At 45.5% G+C, this 19,160-nt stretch overlaps 1 protein-coding gene and 1 non-coding gene across 6 annotated transcripts in view; one reads left to right on the top strand and one right to left on the bottom strand.

Moving 5' to 3' along the window:
* Window positions 1-19,160, top strand: part of PPFIBP1 (PPFIB scaffold protein 1) — a 204,603-nt gene that overhangs the window by 170,279 nt on the left and 15,164 nt on the right. For 3 of the 5 annotated variants that reach the window (XM_075551935.1, XM_075551932.1, XM_075551933.1), the window contains 9 exons: window positions 397-458; window positions 4,709-4,784; window positions 8,249-8,403; window positions 11,806-11,921; window positions 12,994-13,044; window positions 15,137-15,197; window positions 15,561-15,590; window positions 18,231-18,402; window positions 18,828-18,860. In XM_075551935.1, coding sequence (XP_075408050.1) covers window positions 397-458; window positions 4,709-4,784; window positions 8,249-8,403; window positions 11,806-11,921; window positions 12,994-13,044; window positions 15,137-15,197; window positions 15,561-15,590; window positions 18,231-18,402; window positions 18,828-18,860 — 756 coding nt within the window. The remainder of the gene's footprint in view (window positions 1-396; window positions 459-4,708; window positions 4,785-8,248; window positions 8,404-11,805; window positions 11,922-12,993; window positions 13,045-15,136; window positions 15,198-15,560; window positions 15,591-18,230; window positions 18,403-18,827; window positions 18,861-19,160) is intronic. The other 2 variants (XM_075551936.1, XM_075551934.1) reach the window with 1 other exon arrangement.
* LOC142451904 (5S ribosomal RNA) lies at window positions 9,841-9,959 on the bottom strand. The gene has a single exon (XR_012785009.1). It is a non-coding gene; the product is annotated as a 5S ribosomal RNA (ribosomal RNA).

Genomic DNA, 19,160 nt, shown 5'->3' with positions numbered 1-19,160 from the left:
CCATCCCCCATGGGGCTTCACCACGGGAGCCTCCATCGCGGTGACATGATTCCATTTCCTCGGCCTTGGTCATCCTGTACGCCGGTCCTTGTTTGCAGCCACTGCTTTACAGGCTTCCCTTGAGCCAGCGTCGCGGTCACTGTCGTCACACGCCGACTCCCTCTGCAGCGTGTGTCGAGGATGTTGCTGGCGCTCAGAGAGGGAGTTGGTAGTGATCGTGTGCCCTTGTTATTTGCAGACCGACCGCGAGTCAGGGAGGCCGGAGGCGCTCCTTGTTCAGACTTTACTTAGAAGAGGGGTTAAATGCACCTCCATTGAAGACATTTTTTTTAAAATAATGATTTTAGCCATTGTCACACGGGTTAACTGACTTCTGCTCTGCTGGGTTCTTTTCAGATACTGAAGTACAAAAAATGAAAAAAGCCGTGGAGTCTTTGATGGCCGCAAATGAAGAAAAGGTATCCAGATGAAATTTACTCATTTTGCTCGTTCTGAGGATTGGGAGCGAGACAGTTTGGCCTGAAGGAACAACCCCCAATACTGCTGAGATTCTCCTTCCCTGCCCGATGTGCAGGCCTCAGCGGGGGCAGGCGTGGGGACCAGCCGCTGACTCCTCTTCCTACCTGAGAACCTCCCCTCCCCCAACCATGACTTTAGAAACTGTGGAAGCCATTATAAGTCAGTCCTGTAACTCAGATGACTAAAAGGAGCTCTGGTGGCGCAGTGGGTTAGGCATTGGCCTGCTATCGAAAGAGTCAGCAGTTCGAACCCACTCCTTATTCCCAGGGAGAAGAACGATGAGCTGGAGGTACTCTGCTCCCATCAAGGTTTCCAGACTCGGAAACCCCAAGGGGCAGTTGTACTCTCTCCTAAGGGATCACCCCTAGTCAGAATCAACTCAGTGGCAGTTTCTTTTTTTTCCAAGTAATGGCAGAAAATATTGTCTTCTAGTGTTCTTTCTGTGGTCCCAGGTGATTCTAGGCTAATGTAGGCACTCTGCAGGAGGTAGCCCATAGCACTTTAATGACTTCATGATCCTGTCCGTTTTCTTCTCCGGGTGGCCCCGGCTTCTTTAAATCCCTGCGCTCCGGAGGGCGGAGATAGCAGAAGACAGAAGCACAAGTACCATCTGAAATTCAATAGGGGCCTAAGCATGCTCCTGCGTGTCCACGCTCAAACCCAAACCAAACTCACTGCCACCGAGTCACACTGCCTCAGAGCAACCCTGTAGGGCAGGGTAGGCCAGCCCCCGAGGGCTTCTGAGGCTGCAGCTGTTCCGGAGTAGAAAGTCGTCGTTCCCCTGAGCTGTTGCCAGAGGTTTCAGACGGCAGCCCTTGCAGATGGCAGCCCAGTGCATAACCGCTGGGCCACCAGGGCTCCTCGTCTACTCTCTAGTTAGTAGGGAGAAGCGGAAAGCACACGGGCCTGATCCCAGGTCTTCGGGACCTTGTTCAGAGCAGCGTATTGCCCAGTAGTGAGCCGATGCGTGTCTCCGTGACTTACCTGTTCCCATTGCTCATGGTCTCACTACCACTCTCCCCGAGTCTCCTTAGGAAAAAAGATCATTTTAAGGCAGTGGAAGGCAACAAAATGCCAAAGAACTTTGCCTTGGTCTTTCTCCGGTTCTTGCCGACTGTTTTTTTCAAATCTATTTTTATTGATTTCTGCCTTTTATTCACTGTATTTGCCCTTCATCCATGGAAATGAGCTCCTTATTTCGTTACCCATCTCCATTCCCCAGCCACCCTTCATATGTATGTTGCTAGTCTTGCCTCCGTTTGAGTAAGAAGAAACCTAGCGATCCAGCTGCCAGCACAGTTTGTACTTTCAAAAGAGCTGCTGATGCTCAATTTGCTTTCAGTTATCCCCACAATCAGCACCAAGAAAGGTATGACTTCTTTGGGGTGTCAGGAAGGCTTCAGACCAGAGGCTACTTGAGCAAATTCTGAGGAGGAGTAGGAACTGTGCTTTATCAAGAAAACCAGGACTTCTAGACTGAGAGTCCACAGTCCAAAACATGTCTCCCACCCAAGGCTTGAGAAAAGCCCAGCGCTGGCGGAGAAAGGCTGGAGCCCAGGAGGCAGCGGGGCGGGAGTGTGTGCATCAGACACAAGAATGGCCGGGAGACGGTAGGAAAGCTTAGATTCTGAGCCATGCGGTGGCGTCTCCGGTCGTCCTTAAGCAGGGATACAATGGAATAGGCATTTTAGAAAGCTAACCTCTGGAGGCATACGGGAGGTGAGGTGTTAAGAGGGAGGGTGCAGGCAGACAGAAAGCGGAAAGACTTAAAATAGTCTGTCTATGGCTGGCTCTCGGGATTTGTTAGTTCAGACCCACCCTGTACCACAGAAGAAAGGCCTGGTGATTTGCTTCTGTAAAGACCACGGCCCAGAAACCCAATAGCCACTCTAACACATGATGGTCACCGTGAGTTGGCATCAGCTTGAGGGCAGTGGCTTTTGTGTTTTTAAGAGTCTTAGGTGAGACATGAAAAGGTTTTGATAGAAGACAGTGGCAGTAAAAGCAAGGAGAGAAGAGACTTTATTGAAATGTAGGAGTTGATGAATATTCACCATCTGTGTATTTGAGGAAGAAACTGGTGACCTAACCAGAAGGGTGGCTGGCAAGGAGCACCCACCTGCTGTGAGCAGAAAGACGCAGAAGTCTGCTTCCACAAAGATTCCGTGCCTGGAAGCTCTGAGGCGGTTCTGCTCTGTCCTATAGAGTCATTGAGTGGAACGGGGCCTATAGAAATGGTTTGGATTGGGAATGGGAGTACATTTCTGGTTTGAGCACTTGGGTAATTGATGGTGCTCTTGAAGCACAAACCTCAGCTCAAGGCAAACCAGGCAAAACTTGTTGTTTCTGTTTTCTTCCTGCAAACAAGCACCTTTTGAAATATTCTCTCTATTGCTATGTGCCGACTTGTAGCACCACCAGTTCTGTTCTGCCCCGGAGGGTTTTCTAGTGGCTTTCACGGTAGACTGCTAGCAGAAGGGTCCGCATGGGCCTACCAGCTGCTCTGCTGGAGACGGCTGAGGGCGCCGCTTTGCAAGGATTTGCAGCCTTGGAAAACCCAGGGCGCGGTTCTGCTTGGCCCCATAGAGTGGCTGTGAGTGACAGGCGACTTGGGGACAGTGCACTTGGTTTGGGTTGTAGTCTTCTGTAGGAGCAGGTGGCCAAGTCTCTTCTCCCACACATCCACCAACCTTTCAGCTAGCTCCTTTGAAGTAAGGATGGTGAGACTTGGTCTTATGGCTTGGGTCATATTAACAGGAGGGGAAATCCCTGGAGAAGGACATCATGCTTTGTAAAGTTCAAAGCAACAGACAAACAAACTCCCGGCCATCGAGTGGATCCCAGCTCTAGAAGACAAGGTAGCACTGTCCTTGTGGGTTTCCACGACGCTCACGAAGTGGCTGGTGGTTTCGAACTGTTGACCTTGAGGTTCATAAGCCCAATGCGTAGATACTACGCCACCAGAGCTCCTGTTTGTAAAGTTAAGGGCCAGCAAAAAAAAAGAAGCCCTCATTGAGGTAGACTGACACAAAGGCTCCAGCGATGGGCGCAGAAGGAGCAATGATCGTGAGGCTTGCACAGGGCTGTAAGTCGGAACCAACTGGACAGCACTTAACTAAGAATTGACGGATTAGGTGCAGCTTTTGTTCTAGGATCAACTACATTTATTATTTCTCATATTTCTCTGGGTGGTTCTTCTGATATGAGCTGGTTTGGCTCATCTGTACAGTCCTCTAGAGCTGCATAGCCCAGGACTGTGTAATTCACATGTTCAGTGATTGACAGACTGGGCTAGGTTGGGGTCCACACGATCTCTTAGCCTCTAGGAAGTTGGAGCAGGCTTCTTCATGTGATGCTTTCAGGGTTGCTTAGAGCATGAAGAAAGGGCAAGCCCCATCTGCAAATGCTTTTCAAGACATTGCTTGAATCATGTCTTTTGAGATCTCATTGACCAAAGTAAGTCATGTGTCCAAACTCAGACTCAATGTGGACAGATCTCGCGAGACCATTTGCATAACCTGCCGTAGTCGAGGGCATATGGAAAGAGATGACTATCAAGGATAGATCTTAAAGCCCTAACATTTAATAAAAGGAAGTTAGGGTTTATAGAAGTAAAATAGTTATGTGGCCAACAGACCGATGAATCAAAATAGAAGAAAAGAAAGGGTTGAAATAGCAGTGAAAGAAAAAGAATAGAGTTTGGTCAGATAAGTGACAAATCGAGGTCAGATTAGAAAAAGAACAAACACTGCATTGTTTGTCATAAGGGGACATCACTAGTAACTAATCAAGGTCACTACATTGGAGTGTTTTGGGAAGTGATACGTCAGATGTGGACTAATGACAGCAGGCAAAGATACCAGGTAAAGCTCTCACTCCTAAGTGAAGTTAGAGGGGGAAATCATTAAAATTGGGGCTTGGGGGGTTTTGTTTTGTTTTTATCTTATTACTTTGTTTTGTGTTTGTTTTTCAAAGATGGCAGCTGAAGGATAGGAGCTGTAATTTTAGAGGTACCTTTTCTATATCTCTCACGTATGTAGGAGACATCCTAGTTATTATTACCCTTTTTGCTAGTTTAGAATGCACTCTTGGAAAGATGTAGATAACTCCCATCTTCTTGCACTTTGTGTCACAATTCTAGCATTTTTAAAACCCTCGTGTTGAAAGTGACAACTTATTTTGTTACTAGGATCGGAAAATAGAAGATCTTCGACAGTGCCTGAACAGGCACAAGAAAATGCAAGAAACAGCAATACTGGCTGAAGGTAAATAACTAAATAAATAAAGGAGTGTAGCTCTAAAGGGATTCTAGCTTTACTCGATTTTAAGTGGCTGTGAAACTAGCCACTCAGCCTCCGTTTCTGCCATGGTCTGTAATTATTGCCCAGATCAAGTAGCTCACTCATTCCGTCAACAATATGTATTGGACTACTGTTCAGTGTGCCGGCTGATGAATGTACAATAGATTGGTTGATCAAGGAGAGCCTACCGAAGGTATTGATTTGATAGCATTCCAGAGCAAGAGAACAGTCTGTGTAAAGGGATCTATGGAGGTAAAAGGACTTCGTGTGCTTAAGAGGTAAAAGAAGACCAGAGTGACTGCAGAATCTGTGAGCAGTGGGGAGAGTGAGATACGATAAGCAAGCAAAGAGTAGGTCATGCGAGGGTTTTTAGGCACTGTAAGGAGTTTTGCTCTTATTCTAAGCACGGGCGCATTAGCAGACCATGGACAATGGCCCAGGGGAGAGGGGAGCGGTACTGGAGGCAGGGAAGCCGATCAGGAGACTGGTAGTATTCCAAGTGAAAAAAACTAGAATGGTACTGATGATCAATATATTTTGGTGATAGAATCGACATGATGCTTGGTGACAAGTTACATGAAGGGAAGGAAGGAGAGGACGCTATCAAGAAGAGACAGACATATGGCTAGCACAGCTGGGGGCGGTGGCTCCCCTGAACCCTGATAGGGAAGACAAAAGAATGAGCACTGTGGGCTGGGCAAGGCGGAGTGAGTTCAGCTTTGGACACATGCAGTTCAAAACACCTGTTAAGACATCTGCGTAAACATAGTGCTGCATTTTGTTGAAATGTCCAAACCAGCTACAATGTTAGGGACTTCTCTAGTAGAACCCCATAGGGGTGTTTAAGGGTGTCCAAGTCACCCAGTACTGCGGCAGCAGAAATACCACAAGCACATGGCTTTAACACACAGGCACCGCTTAGGAGGCTGGAAATTCTAATTCAGTGCTTAGGAGGCTGGAAATTCTAATTCAGGGGGAGGTGTTCGCTGGCTCTAGGGCAGTGGTTCTCAACCTTCCTAATGCCGTGACCCTAATTCAGTTCCTCATGTGGTGGTGTGACCTCCAACCATAACATTATTTTCATTGCTACTTCATAACTGTCATTTTGCTACTGTTACGGATCGGGCAACCCCTATGAAAGGGTCGTTTGACCCCCAAAGGGGTGGAGACCCACAGTTGAGAACCGCTGCTCAGGGGAAGGTCCTTGTCTCTCCAGCATCTGTAGGTCCTTCGCTCCTTGGCTCCCTGGTGATGTGCTCATGTGTCAGCCCTCCTCTTCCCCTGCTTGTCCCCTTGCTTGATTTCTCTTTTCTGTCTCGAGAGATAAACTTAGACATACTGTGTACTAATAATACTGTCACATTAATGTAACAGAGAAAACCCCTTCCCAAATGGGATAATAACCACAACTATGAAGGTTAGAATGTATAGCACATAATCACTGGAAATGAGCACATCTTTGCAAGGTACCCCTGAAACACTGGTTGTTTGAAATTTCAATTTTGATGAGTTCGCAAAGAAAGAAACAGAATGCCCTTTGGACTAGGATTTTTTTTCTAATTGGTATGCCATCTTTTCCTTCACCAGACCTCTGTATAAAAAGACAATAAATATTGGAATAAATAGTGAACCTTTAACTCGCAGAGTAATTTGTAGAGATTCTCATCAGTCATTGATAAGCATGTGTAAATGTGCTTGACACAATGGATGGATGGATGGATGGATGCATCGTGATAATGAGCCCAATAAAATTTTTTTTAATTTGTAAAATAGGGAAGGGTAATAATTGTTCATAATGCCCCTTACCAAGATTATTGCTGACATTCTTTGTCAACTTCAGTCTAGTCTTTTCCCCTCCCTAGGCCCTAAAACATATTGATTTTTAAGGAAAGAATTTTTAACCATATGTATTGCCAGAGACCATTGAGAATTATATCCTAGTCCATTGACTATGTTACCAGTGATTATTTACTAGGATTTAGATATATTTCCTAACCCCTTATACATGTCTCTGAAGCCTAAATTCTAATCGAACCCAAATTAGGAAGCTTTGGTTAAGCTCTTTAAACGATGGCAAAATTTGCCATTTAGTATTATCCAGAGACTAGTGTCTCAAGCACATTCTTTATTTTTAAAAATTGAATATCTGGCACTGTTGTTTATCTTTTCCACGTCTAGGAATGTAACAGAGCAGAGGTCTCGGAGTCACTGCCTTGCTGAGTACTCGGCTGCCTTTCTCTGTGAGGCTGTTCTTTCTACTTTTAGATCACTAAAGGGATCCCCTTCCGGGATACAAAGGCCATCTGCCTTTTTGACTTTTTCCTTTCTAAGTCTTTTCAAGAGCACAGCAATGTTGAAAGTTGAATTGTTTAAGTGGTAACTTCTTTGGTTATCCACTATCTGTTTGCGAAAGCACATCTACTCTTCAGTTTGATGAGTTCTGTACTGAAAGCTCTAGAGCAGTGGTTCTAGCCTTCCTAAGGCCGGGACCCTTGAAGACAGTTCCTCATGTTGTGGTGACCCCCAACCACAAACTTATTTTCGTTGGCACTTCATAACTAATTTTGCTACTGTTAAGAATCGTAATGTAAATATCTGATATGCCAGGAGCTGGAGGCACAAGGAATCCAGGGTGGATGATACCTTCAGAACCAGGGGGTGAGGGGCGATACTGGGAGAGTAGAGGGTGAGTGGTTTGGAAAGGGGGAACTGATTACAAGGATCTACATGTGACCTCCTCCCTGGGGGACGGACAACAGAGAAGGGGGTGAAGGGAGACTCCGGATAGGGCAAGATATGACAAAATAATAATCTATAAATTATCAAGGGCTCATGAGGGAGGGGTGAGCAGAGAGGGAGGGGGGAAAAAAGAGGACCTGATGCAAAGGCCTTAAGTGGAGAGCAAATGCTTTGAAAACGATTAGGGCAAAGAATGTACAGATGTGTTTGATTGTGATAAGAGTTATATGAGCCCCTAATAAAATCTGATATGCAGGATTTATTAGGTGGCCTCTGTGAAAGAGTCATTTGACACCCCCCCCAAAGGGGTCACGACCCACAGGTTGAGAACCACTGCTCTAGAGCCTCCATGTTTGAAACCCAGTAACAGGAAGACTATTGGACTAAATTAATTTCTAATATTCTTTCAACCCAATGAGCCCATGATTTTCTCATATATGATTTCCTCTATTAATGCCACTCCTGTTACTCAGCCTAGCCAAGAGACCCCAGTCATCGGGTACTCACAGCATAAGATGCTGTTACCCATGTTCTGTGTTGTATAATTCACAAGTGATGCTACAAAAATCAGCTTAGATTTTTTTAAGGGCAGCAAAATGTTTGCCTTCAACGTAATTGGGATGCTGCTTTCAAAAGTGAAACACATTGATGAAAAGCTGCTGCTATCCTTTTTGCTTTGTCTTTTCTAGGCAAAGATGCTGAATCTGAAGATCTGCCCAATTCTGGTTCCATCTCGACTTTGTTGGATGCTCAGGGGTTCAGCGATCTGGAGAACAGTCCCTCGACTACTCCAGTAATGGGATCTCCCACTCATGGCCCGCTGAACCCAAGTGTTCCAGAGGAGGTACCCGTAGACCTGCAGTGGTTTCGTCATATGGGAGAGGCTGCCATTCAAAGTGGAAGCACTGCTGATAATTTGGAAGGGGGGGGGGGTCTTGGATTGTTTTGACTGATGGTTTGTTCTAGCAATGCATGTGTCCAACTGGTCTGTCTTTGAAATGTGTGGGGTGCCCCACACACCTGTCTTTAGTAAATATCTTGGACAGGATGCAAATTGCTTCTATAATTCAGGAAAAGGCATTTGAATCCTTCAGTGCTAGATGAAGGGGAATAGCTACAACTTAAATATAAGATTACGGTTTGCCCCCTCCCTTTTATTTGAAGCAGTTCATAGATGAAGTAAAATGAGATTAAGTGGATAAATTTGTTGAGTCACTCTAATGGTGACTGATTTTTTTCCCCCTCTAGCCGTGGAAAAAGCAACTGGAGAGAAATAAACATTTCTTTTACTTTTCCAGAAACCTGGCACCAAAGCCTGTTTCGGTTACCTATTACATACTACCTCAAAATTTTGTGGCTTGAGTGACATTTATTTTGCTGATAAATCTGTAATTTGGGCAGGGCACGACAGGAAGATGTCTGAGCTCCACTTGGCACTAGCTAGTATGGCACGAAGACTGGGCTGGAGTCATCTGAAGTCATCTATTCACTCGCTTGTGTGGTTGGTGGTTGATGCTGGCTGTTGGCGGGGACCTCAGCTGGAGCCCTGTCTGGAATGACTGCCCACGTCTCCTTGTCCTCTTCTCAGTACAGTGGCTGCGTCCTAAGGACACGCATCTTGAGAGGACCTGGCAAAGTTGTATGACTTTTTATTACGAGTTTTCTCAATAGCCCTGTAGCGTATCTTTCGCTGTAGTCACATTACAGACTGCAGGAGAGGGAGCCTAGGCCTTGCTTGTTGATGATGAATTGAAAACGTCACACTGTAAGACGTGAGATGGCATGTATTCGTGCAGCTATATTTGAGAAATTGAACCTTCCACTGTACCCTCTAGCCACAACCATTGTCATCTCTTAACTATGGGAAAATAAGCGCATGCCCTCGCCAGAGCACCCTGAGGACCTGGAGTCCGCTTTTCCTTTTGTACTCTCGCCATCCCTGTTGGTCTAATTTGGTGGTATAATTCTCTTAAAAGCTCATCGATGCCTTATGAAGCAATTTATCACTCACTGCCAGAGATACAATTGTATATTTAAAGTAGGCCTTGCGCTGCCTTAGGTTTTTCAGATAGTGCTGTGAACCATGTCCTTAGGATTTCTCATCTTTTGATCTGTCTGAAGGGCTCACTGAGGCTCACTACCACCTTCGATCTCCCTGACGTTTAATCGCGTTTTATAGCAACACCCATGGCTTTCACCTGAAGATCATGTTTTCGTGACCAAACTTGTGTTTGATCTTTGCTCAGAAGTCATTTCTTTCTTCTCCTTTTTTTTTTTTTAAAGCCTACAGCACCCGGTATTCCCAGGTGGTCTCCCATCCAAGCACTAATCAGGCCCGACCCTGCTTAGCTTCCGAGATCAGACGAGATCAGGCGCATTCAGGGTGGTATGGCAGTAGACCAGAAGTCATTTCTTAATTTTAAAATAATTCCCTGTCTGGACAGACCCGGAATTGGAAGCAGTTCTGTTTTTGAACAAAAACCACCTTGGCCCCTTTTATTTAATAATTCCTGCATTGGCCATCTCTCCTTTCACGACTTACTAGAGGAAGCATAAAGAATTCGTGGCATATTTTTTAATATCTGCTGCTAGTAATGATAGTATTAGCAAAGAAATTCAATGATAAAACAACTTTTCTCTATTAAACATAGGAGAGAACTAAAATGTATAATTAATCAAAGAATTACTGTATTCGACAGGGTTCTCTAGAGACACAAAACCAAGACACTTATGATTTTAGATAGGTAGATACAACAGAAGAAGTAAACTGCTAATTAGTCCACAGGGTAGTACAAATGGCTCAGTTCAACTCACGAGGGCTGCTGGGTGCAAGTCAAGGAAGCAGACAGCTGAGTCTTCTGTAGCGCAATATAGGTAGTCCGGCTACAGGAAGCATTTGCAGGTCACCAACATTCGGCCCGGTGACAGGGTCTGACGGTCCCCAGCGCAAGCGACGTATACACCAGCAGTGTGGTGAAGCAGGTCTTGAAGGAACCTCAAACTGTAGCGATGCAGTCTACTGGTTGGATGTCCCACAGGTAGTGTAGCTCAAAAGTTGAGGCAGAGAGCTAGCTAAGGCAGCCGCACACTGGTCAGATCAGAGAGCAAGAGACAGAAAAGCGAGACTCGCCAAGCCATTTATCTCCCTGCCCTTAATTAAACTGCAACCTTATTAATCCCACACGTGTTTCTTGCCCCGATTGACACAATAAACCTACCTATCACAATTACTTAAAGGGATAAGAAATGTTTCAGAAGGAAAGCATGTTCCTAATTGTTAAATACCTGTTTTCACTGAAGTGAAAATAACATTTGATAGCTAACATGTCCTGGGGGTGGGGGGCTGTTGGCGGGGCTGCTGTTACATTTATGATACACCCAGGTAACCTCATACCCTTAAAAAAAAAAAGTCTTTGCTGTGCACAGTGACATTTAAAGAGGAGGGTTTTGCTTGGTGAGGACTGAAAAAGCTCGACCATGTTTATTTTAAAAGAAGAGCCAGGAGGGAGATGTGCAGTTTAAGTTAAAGCTCTGAAGTAGTTTATAACAAGATCAAGGGTGCTTCTTTACAAATTTATGGTTGGAAACCGGAAGGAGCAGTTGTGCTCTGTTGGATAGGGGCTGGGAGTTAGAATTGCTTTGATGGCAGTGAACTCGGCGGCGAGTGGCGTCTATTGCTGCGTGCTGGCAAGTCAGTTCTGAGTGACAACACCCTGTGTACAAGAGAATGGAACACTGCCCCTTCCTCACGGTCATTGTTGTTGCAGCCACTCGTGTGAGTCTGTCTCACGGAGGGTCTTTGGTTGCCCTTCTGCTCTACCACGCATGGCGCCATTTTCCAGTCTCCCCGTTAACGTACCCAAAGTAGCTGAGACGAAGCCTCACCATCCTCACTTCTAAGGAGCATTCGGCTGTGCTTTTTTCCAAGACAGAGGTGTTTGTCCTTAGGACAGTCCATCTTTGTTGCCAGCCCCACAATTCAAATGCGCTAGCTCTTCTTCGGTCTTTCTTACTCGGTGTCACAATATGCGATGCCGACGCAGAACCAAGGCCGGAGTTGCCTACCTTTCTCTGAGGGACCCTTCTTCTCTGTCGATTTTATATTCTGAAATTATTTTGACAAATGTAATACAGTTGAGAATACGAGTATGTGAAATTCTGCTGCTGGATCGTTCTTTAATTGTCTTGCTTTTTGTTACTCCATGGCTTGTGTTTTGATCGCTTGTTTTAACTTTTTATATTACAGTTCCATAGCGGCATGCTGCAGGTCTCGATCCCTTCATTGCTGCCAGCATCTAAAGGCTTGGAAACCTTCGAGAGAGCAAATTTGCCTTCTACACTAGAGACTTCATTTGAAGAGAAGTATGTCATGTGCTGACCTCACATTAGGATATAAATGCTCAAAAGAGCAGATCAACTAAAAACAAGGTTGCATTGCGTTTACTAACAAATGCAGTTTTTAGCCAGGAAAAAAATCCCCAAAAAAACAGGAAACAACAAGGCACATGCCTGGGGAATGATGTTCAGTTCCAAATTATTAAAGTAAAAAGTGTACTGAAAGGATCAAGTTAGAAAATCCTCAATAAAGTTGGAAGGAGAGCCAGGAGTGTGGAACAAAACTAAATAATGTGAAAAAGACACGACTTACTGCTCAGATAGAACCCCTGTCTGAGGGAAACCCTGAGACTCTGGCCCACAGCCACCTCTCACGGCTGGAACTGAACTCACCCCCACGGCTCAGTGTTCAGCCAAATAATTAACAAGTCCATTAGGAGCACAGTAACCCAAGGGCAGTACACACACCTTAGAATAGTCCACCATTTGAGGTCAATGGGGAAGCAGATGCCCAAGGCCCATGTGAAGAAGAGCTAAGAAAGGCGGAAGAAGGGAAAGGGGAAACCCAGAGAGGAAGGGGAGTAAGTAATACCGCTTTGTGGGAATGGCAGTCAATGACATGAAGCCAGGTGCGCAGGTTGTGGAATGGAAAACGGATTTGCTTGGTAACCCATCACTGGATTCACAACAAAAAGCTTTTAAAAATAAAAGAAATGAAGTAGGACCGAAGGAGAGATCATGCTGCTGAATTGGAGTACTCAGGTTAGAGAAGGGTTTTTAAGAAGAGTCTCTAGTAGAGTTAAATCTCTCTATTCAAGGGTTGGAGCAGGATAGTAGTAACAACCATGTGCACATGAAGACGGCTGTGAAGGAGACAGGACCGGGCGAGGGGATTTCCTTCTTAGGCACATATAATTTCTTGCCAATATATTTCTCAAATTGATTACCTAATCGTATAATTAGGCCAAATAGAATACAATAGCATAAAAAGATAACTTTACTCACTTTGCAAGGTTTTTATTCTTAGTAATTCTTTCCACCCACAGTATCTGTTGACTTTTATTCATGTAATTATTTATTTATTTATTTTGTATTTTAGTGATGGAAAAATAAGCCTCGGGGCTGAAACCCAGCTGTGTGATACTGCTCTGTAAGTTCTATTTTACCAAATGGGAAAACTGTGACCGGGTGTTGGAAGGGAGGAGGGTTCCCCTGTATTAACAAGAATCAATATTAGCAGTGAATAATATTGAGATCAGAATGGGTCCATGACTGGGTGAGGACAGCGGTGGGAGGGAGTTGTAAACTTACAAAGAAGTGAATCCAATTGCCATTTGGATAACTCTCCAGCTCAAGACCACCCAGGTGTGTCAGGGTAGAATGGTGCTCCATAGGGTTTCACTGGCTGATTTTTTCAGAATTTGGATCACCAGGCCTTTCTTCCAAGGTATCTCTAGGTAGACATGAACTCCCCCCTTCTGGCTAGCAGCCGAGCATGCTGACTAGTCTCACCGCTTAAGGGTTCCGCTAATCATGTATCGTCTCCCCAGAATGCCAAGTGTCAGCCCGCCATCATCCTTGTCTGTGTGACACCCCGGACCTGTAATTTCATTTTTAGACTGACCTATATTTTGACTCCAGCAGAAAAGACTCCCAGTGAATGATGCGATGACTAGAAAGACTGAAATGTATTTTTGCATTTCAATTGAATAAACAGACCTAATATCTGTGTTTATCCAAGTAGAAGTCTGGATTAAATTACGAAGATCTATTTTCAGCACAGCACTCAAAGATGAGGTTGTTTCTTTGACTTTATTTGGTAACTGACAACCTGTAGCAACTTATATACATATAAATATGCAAATGCTTTTTTTGGGGGGGCTGTGTTCAGGAACAGAAATTGATTTTCTCTCAGTGCATTAGGGTGGAAGCCTGAATTTAGGGGACCTGCTGTAGGAGAAGGCTCGCTCTCGTTGTCAGCTGTCTTCTTCAGCGTCCGTAGCCCCGAGGTCCCTAAGCAGTCTGTAGGTAGCATGCTTCCTCCGTTTGCCCTTGCTTGTTTCTGCGTCTAGTCTGTTCTTTTTAACCCCCAACAGTTGTATTGCCATATAAGCCTCACACCACACAGCCCAATAGTTCAGCCCCATCAGGAAGAGTTAGCTGTACAGTCGTCACCACCTGCAGTTCTCAAAAACCTTTCCTTCCGTCTCGTACTCATTGTGATTGGCGCCCAGCTCCTCCCCTGCCCCACCCCCAAGGAACCATTAGTCCAGTGACTGTCTCTCTCTGTAGAGTCCCCCATCCTGGATTTCATACACAGATAAACATTGAAAAACTAACTCACAAGAATGAGAGAGCAAAACTGTTGAAAAAGCCCAATCAAAAAGAAAATCTTAAAAACTAGAACAAATATAAGAGTTTTGTGTGCATATTTACATTATCCTGTTTCGTAGAACAGACAGGCTCATTTGTTCATTCTCTCATGGTTCTCTCCATCATCCCCCTTGCCCTCTCCTACCTCACTGCCTTTCCCAGGATCATGCTCACACTCTCTCGCTTTCCCTGTCCCTGTCTCTCTCTTCCCCGCTCACCTCCCCCTTTCTAAACTGATCGTACCAGCCTGCCGTCAGTTTGGGAGTGGCACCAGCCCTGTGTAACTGAGTGCTAATGACATGAAAGAGAAAGTCTCTTGTTTACAGCCTCGTTTTGCCTTCAAGAGGATAACAAATGAGTTCATGGGGCAGCCACAGCGACGCCTCTCCCGTGCTTGGATCAGAATTGTCAAGTGAATTGCTTTGCCATGCTCAGAAAATGGATTCCTTTGTGAATTGAAAAGTAAAACTTTGGATCTCTATTTTACTTAGATGGCCTCTGAATATATTTTTAAGTTTCTTGGAATAATGTGCACATTCTAAGGACACTCTGACAGTACGCAGAGAACGCTGGTATATTTTCAAATATTTCACATCACAATGACAGTGCTAAGTATTTTTCCAGCTCTTCTAACATGTGCAGGACATTTAGAGCTGTTGGCAGGACAGGCAACCACCCCGCTTTTAAAAGGACTCAATGTTATAATTTAGTTAAGCACGTAAGTGACTGCCTGCATCCAGATTTTTTTCTTTTATTACCACGATTCTACCCACACACGAATTTAGTCTCTTTCCAAGATGTTCTACTGAGGAACAGTGGCACCAGACTCACTTAGTATTAATCCCAATTATTCTTCTTGTTATTTTTAGAACTTCAAGTCTCCAAAAGTCCACCAGCCTGGGCAATCTGAAGAAAGAGATAGCAGACGGGGTTGGTTCGATGCTTTTTTCCTACTGTCTGTTAGAAGAAAATACTGATGGCTCTTCATCTTTTCCCATGGTGCAAATAGAACTCCTCAGAAGAGCTTGTGGTTTCGGTAGATGGATTGAATTGTCACATGCCATGGTTAATGATCAATTTTAAGAAGTATGAGTAGGAAGAATTAGAAACAGCATGCAAGAAACAAAACCCCAAAGTGAGATGCTGTATAATGAGGCATTGTAGAAGGAAATGAAAGTGAAATTTTGTAGCTTTGCAGTAATTTTTTTTAAATTTATGGAGTTGTATGTGACTGATTCTGATTATACGAAGGATTCCGACAACCTTAAATATTGTTGTTGTTGTTTTGAACAGGAAAAGGAGTCTGTTCAGAAGCCTCCAGAGGTAATTTTTATTATACTGTAAAAATGTCTTAGACTCCTAATGTGGGTTGGTTGTTTCACTAAAGCTGCTGCTGCTGCTGTGTGTGTGTGTGTGTGTGTGTGTGTGTGTGTGTGTGTCGGGGGGCGGGGGTGTCCTCAATCATTCTACTTACATTCCCAGTGGTCACAACTGGCCTTCCTTAATTGTTGTTAGCTGTCACCCAGTGGTGCCCGTAACAGAACAACACGTTTCTTGGTCTGTCCTCACACCCACCACCCTGGGAATGCTGACTCCATTGTTGCGGATGTTCTGTATTCTGGTGTCTTCCATCCCAGTGGGTTCATCTCTCAGCACTACATTGGACAGTAGCCTACTATGAACCCTAGGTTTTCACTGACCGATTTTCGGAAGCAGATAGACCTTTCTTCCTAATTTACTTTATGGAGGTCCCTGCCACTCTCTGAAACATTGGTGGCAGCGTCCTAGACACATACAAGGCACCACAGTACAAAAACTTCACAGGTTTTGGGACCAGCATTACCAAAAGCTCACTGCCATCGAGTCAATCCTGACACATAGCAAACCTCAGTAGGGTTTCCGAGGCTCTAAATGTTTATGCAGGTCCCCTGGTGATGAAGTGGGTTATGTGTTGGGGTGTTAACCTCAAGGTTAGCAGTTCAAATCCACCAGCTGTCCCATGGGAGAAAGATGAGTCATTCTCCTCCCGTAAAGAAGTACGGTCTCAGAAATCCACAAGGACAGTTCTTCCCTGTCCTGTAGGGCCGCTGTGTGCCAGAAATAGCTTTGGTGGCAGGGCATGAAACCCTAAGATGTTAGGGACCCCTAGGTTCCACTCTCAAAGAGATGATTTGATAGCAGCGAGGGGCTTTTGGTTATTTTTTGTTTTTAATCTTTGTGGAAGCAGATGGCATCATCGTTCGCCCTTGGAGTAGTTGGGTTTGGACCGCTGACTTTAGGTTAGCAGCCCGGCACTACCCGATAGTGCCACCAGGGCTCTGTAACCTGCCTTGTCACACAAAAAGCCCTTCTTAGATCGCCACCAATTTGTTTTATGCAACCAGGGCCCATTGAAAGCAAACATTTGTGAGTCTGTAGGCTACTGTTAAGTCATCATCAACAGGTGATCTGATTCTTCTTTACTCCAATTTTCCCAAGAGATTGACCAAGAACTTGTTGAGGTTACAGTTGCTGGGCCACTTCCAAGACAGGCTGTTGACTGCGGGCTTCCAGGGCCTCAGTCACGATGTGGCCGACAAAGCACTGTGGTCACCGCTGTAATTAAAGTTAGCCTCTGTCCTTTTTGTCTTGCCAGTGCAATAAGTGGTTACTTGATTTTAGCATGACTCTTTAGACGTAGACAATAGAGCCACTAAACTGTGGCGCATATAAATGATTAAAACAATAGCTAGGTAGAGAAGAATACAAAAACAAAAACCCTGCCAGAGTTGCGTCTGACTCATCGAGACCTTATGGAAGGACAGGCTAGAACTGCCCGTGGGTTCCCAAGACTCTTAACTCTTCACAGGAGTAGAAAGCCTTGTCTTTTCCCTGTGTCACAGTGGCTCGTGGTTCTAAACTGCTGACCTTGTGGGCAGGAGCTCTACGTCACGAGGGCTCCTGCATTGTAGAATTGTCCTTTAAGGGCCTGTATCCTTTGGCCCTTTTCTTGACCTCTTCCTCAAAGACACCGAGGGTAAGAGGCATTCTAGAAATGACAGCATGCAAACAACAGCATGTTTCTATAATACTAAGACAATCGCGAACGCACCATATTACCATCATAGCCAATTCCAAGTCACCCCAAAGCTCAGAGCAAGCAGTGTTTGAAGCGAGGTTCGGCCCAGCGGCTAGAGATCTAAGGTGCTTCTGAAACAGCGAAGAAGCACTCGATTGGTTCAGTTTGTATTTCGGTATATTACGGTCTTTTTAAAATTGGTCATCCTTGATTGTTTCCTTGCAGGCAAGCCACAAATCCATGAGAAAAAGAAAACAAAAAGGCCACTTTAAGTAGTTAGCGATTGTGCCTCCACGATATTGTATTGAGCTTTGATTCACGTGGTTATTTTCTTAGGGACCTGAGCTGTATTTTAGGCAGCCAGCCTTGTGCCACGTTGTTCTTTATGTATGTAATGCCGTGTGTCGGTGTGAGGAACAAGGCACGTGTGAAGATGCTCAGCTCTCTCGGCCGCAGGAATCGCAGGACTCAGCAGCTCCTTACCAACCACAACAACAGCTCTTTTAAAGATTTAAAACACTTTAATACAAGATTAACTTTTGTCTTTTAAATGTTGTCTTTTAAATAACTTTCAAAAACTATTAGATAGATTCTATTATCTTTTCATTTGTTCATAGACTTTTGGTGCGCCCCACCCCCTGGTATTTGCTTTTGGCAATCAATGTGTTACCTAGTTATTCTTTTCCGTGAAACCATGCACGTGCCATTTACCACTGGGCCTGGCACCCACTACGGTGTGGTACGAGTGCATCCGTGCTTCCTGGCATGTATGTCTGTGGCCTCTCATTCATCATTCAGGGACCCGGGGGCGTTGTGGGCTAAGGGGTGGGATAGAGAGTCACCGCATGTGTTGGAAGCAACCCGATGGCCGAGGGTGTGGGTCACCGTGATTGTTTATCTCACAGAATAAAGCGCCAGGAGAAAGCAGCACCTTTGGAAGTCTCCCTCCCAAAGCTCCGGGACACGGTGCCACTGCCGATGACAACCCCTTTGGCAGCCGAAAAGCCAGGTCGTCCTTTGGCCGGGGCTTTTTCAAAATCAAGAGCAACAAGAGGACAGTGAGCGCGCCAAACCTGGGTACGTCGGCCTGCCTTCATTCTTGCACCCTGGCGACCAGCCTCCTCTGTTTCCCTGCCCGTGCCCATCTGCATCGAATTTTGGGGTTCGCAGACATGAGGTGAATAACCCCCATTCCCGTGGTTCTGTGAACCCAGCCCCTCACCCGGCTCTGCCCTGTGGGTGACCTCTGCGGGGAGAGTAGCAGCAGCGCTTGCCCCTGACGTCATTGCATGGCGATGCCCGCCTGTGCCGATGGTGGGTCAAGGAAGCCTGTGTGTTCTCACCAGAGGCCCGGCGCAGTGCGTGCCTTTGCTCACTGTTGCTTCTGAGAGTGGGAGTTTGACCCGTGTTTCATTTTGTTATTTATTCATTCATTCATTCATTCCCCTGTGTTCTCTCCATTGGGCTGCGTGTGATTGTGTGCGTTGTTGGGATTTCTGAAGACCGTGCGCGAAGTGCCAGTGCACCCACCTTAGGTACCGTACCCCTGCATGCCAGCCTGGCCAGCGCTGTGCTCTGAACCAAGCTAACCTTGCTCTTGGCGTTTGTGCGCTCTAGGAAGGGAGCCGGCCGCAATCAGGAAGGAGCGTCCTGGTTTCTTTGAAAACTAAGAGCGTTTGTTCCGTCCACCTTCTCCTTGGAAAGGACTCTCTGCCCAGTCTCTGCTTCCACTCTTTTCACCTCTGCTGGTGAGGCTTTGTGAGTGGACCGTAGAGGCCCTAGGTGCACACAGCATCCCTCAGAGGAATGAAAGGCAGAAGTGCCCTGGTGTTGTC

The sequence above is a fragment of the Tenrec ecaudatus genome, chromosome 6, assembly GCF_050624435.1.
Source record: "Tenrec ecaudatus isolate mTenEca1 chromosome 6, mTenEca1.hap1, whole genome shotgun sequence".
NCBI lineage: Eukaryota > Metazoa > Chordata > Mammalia > Afrosoricida > Tenrecidae > Tenrec > Tenrec ecaudatus.
The sequence above is the reverse complement of the archived record's forward strand: the minus strand, read 5'-3'. Positions and strand labels throughout refer to the sequence as shown.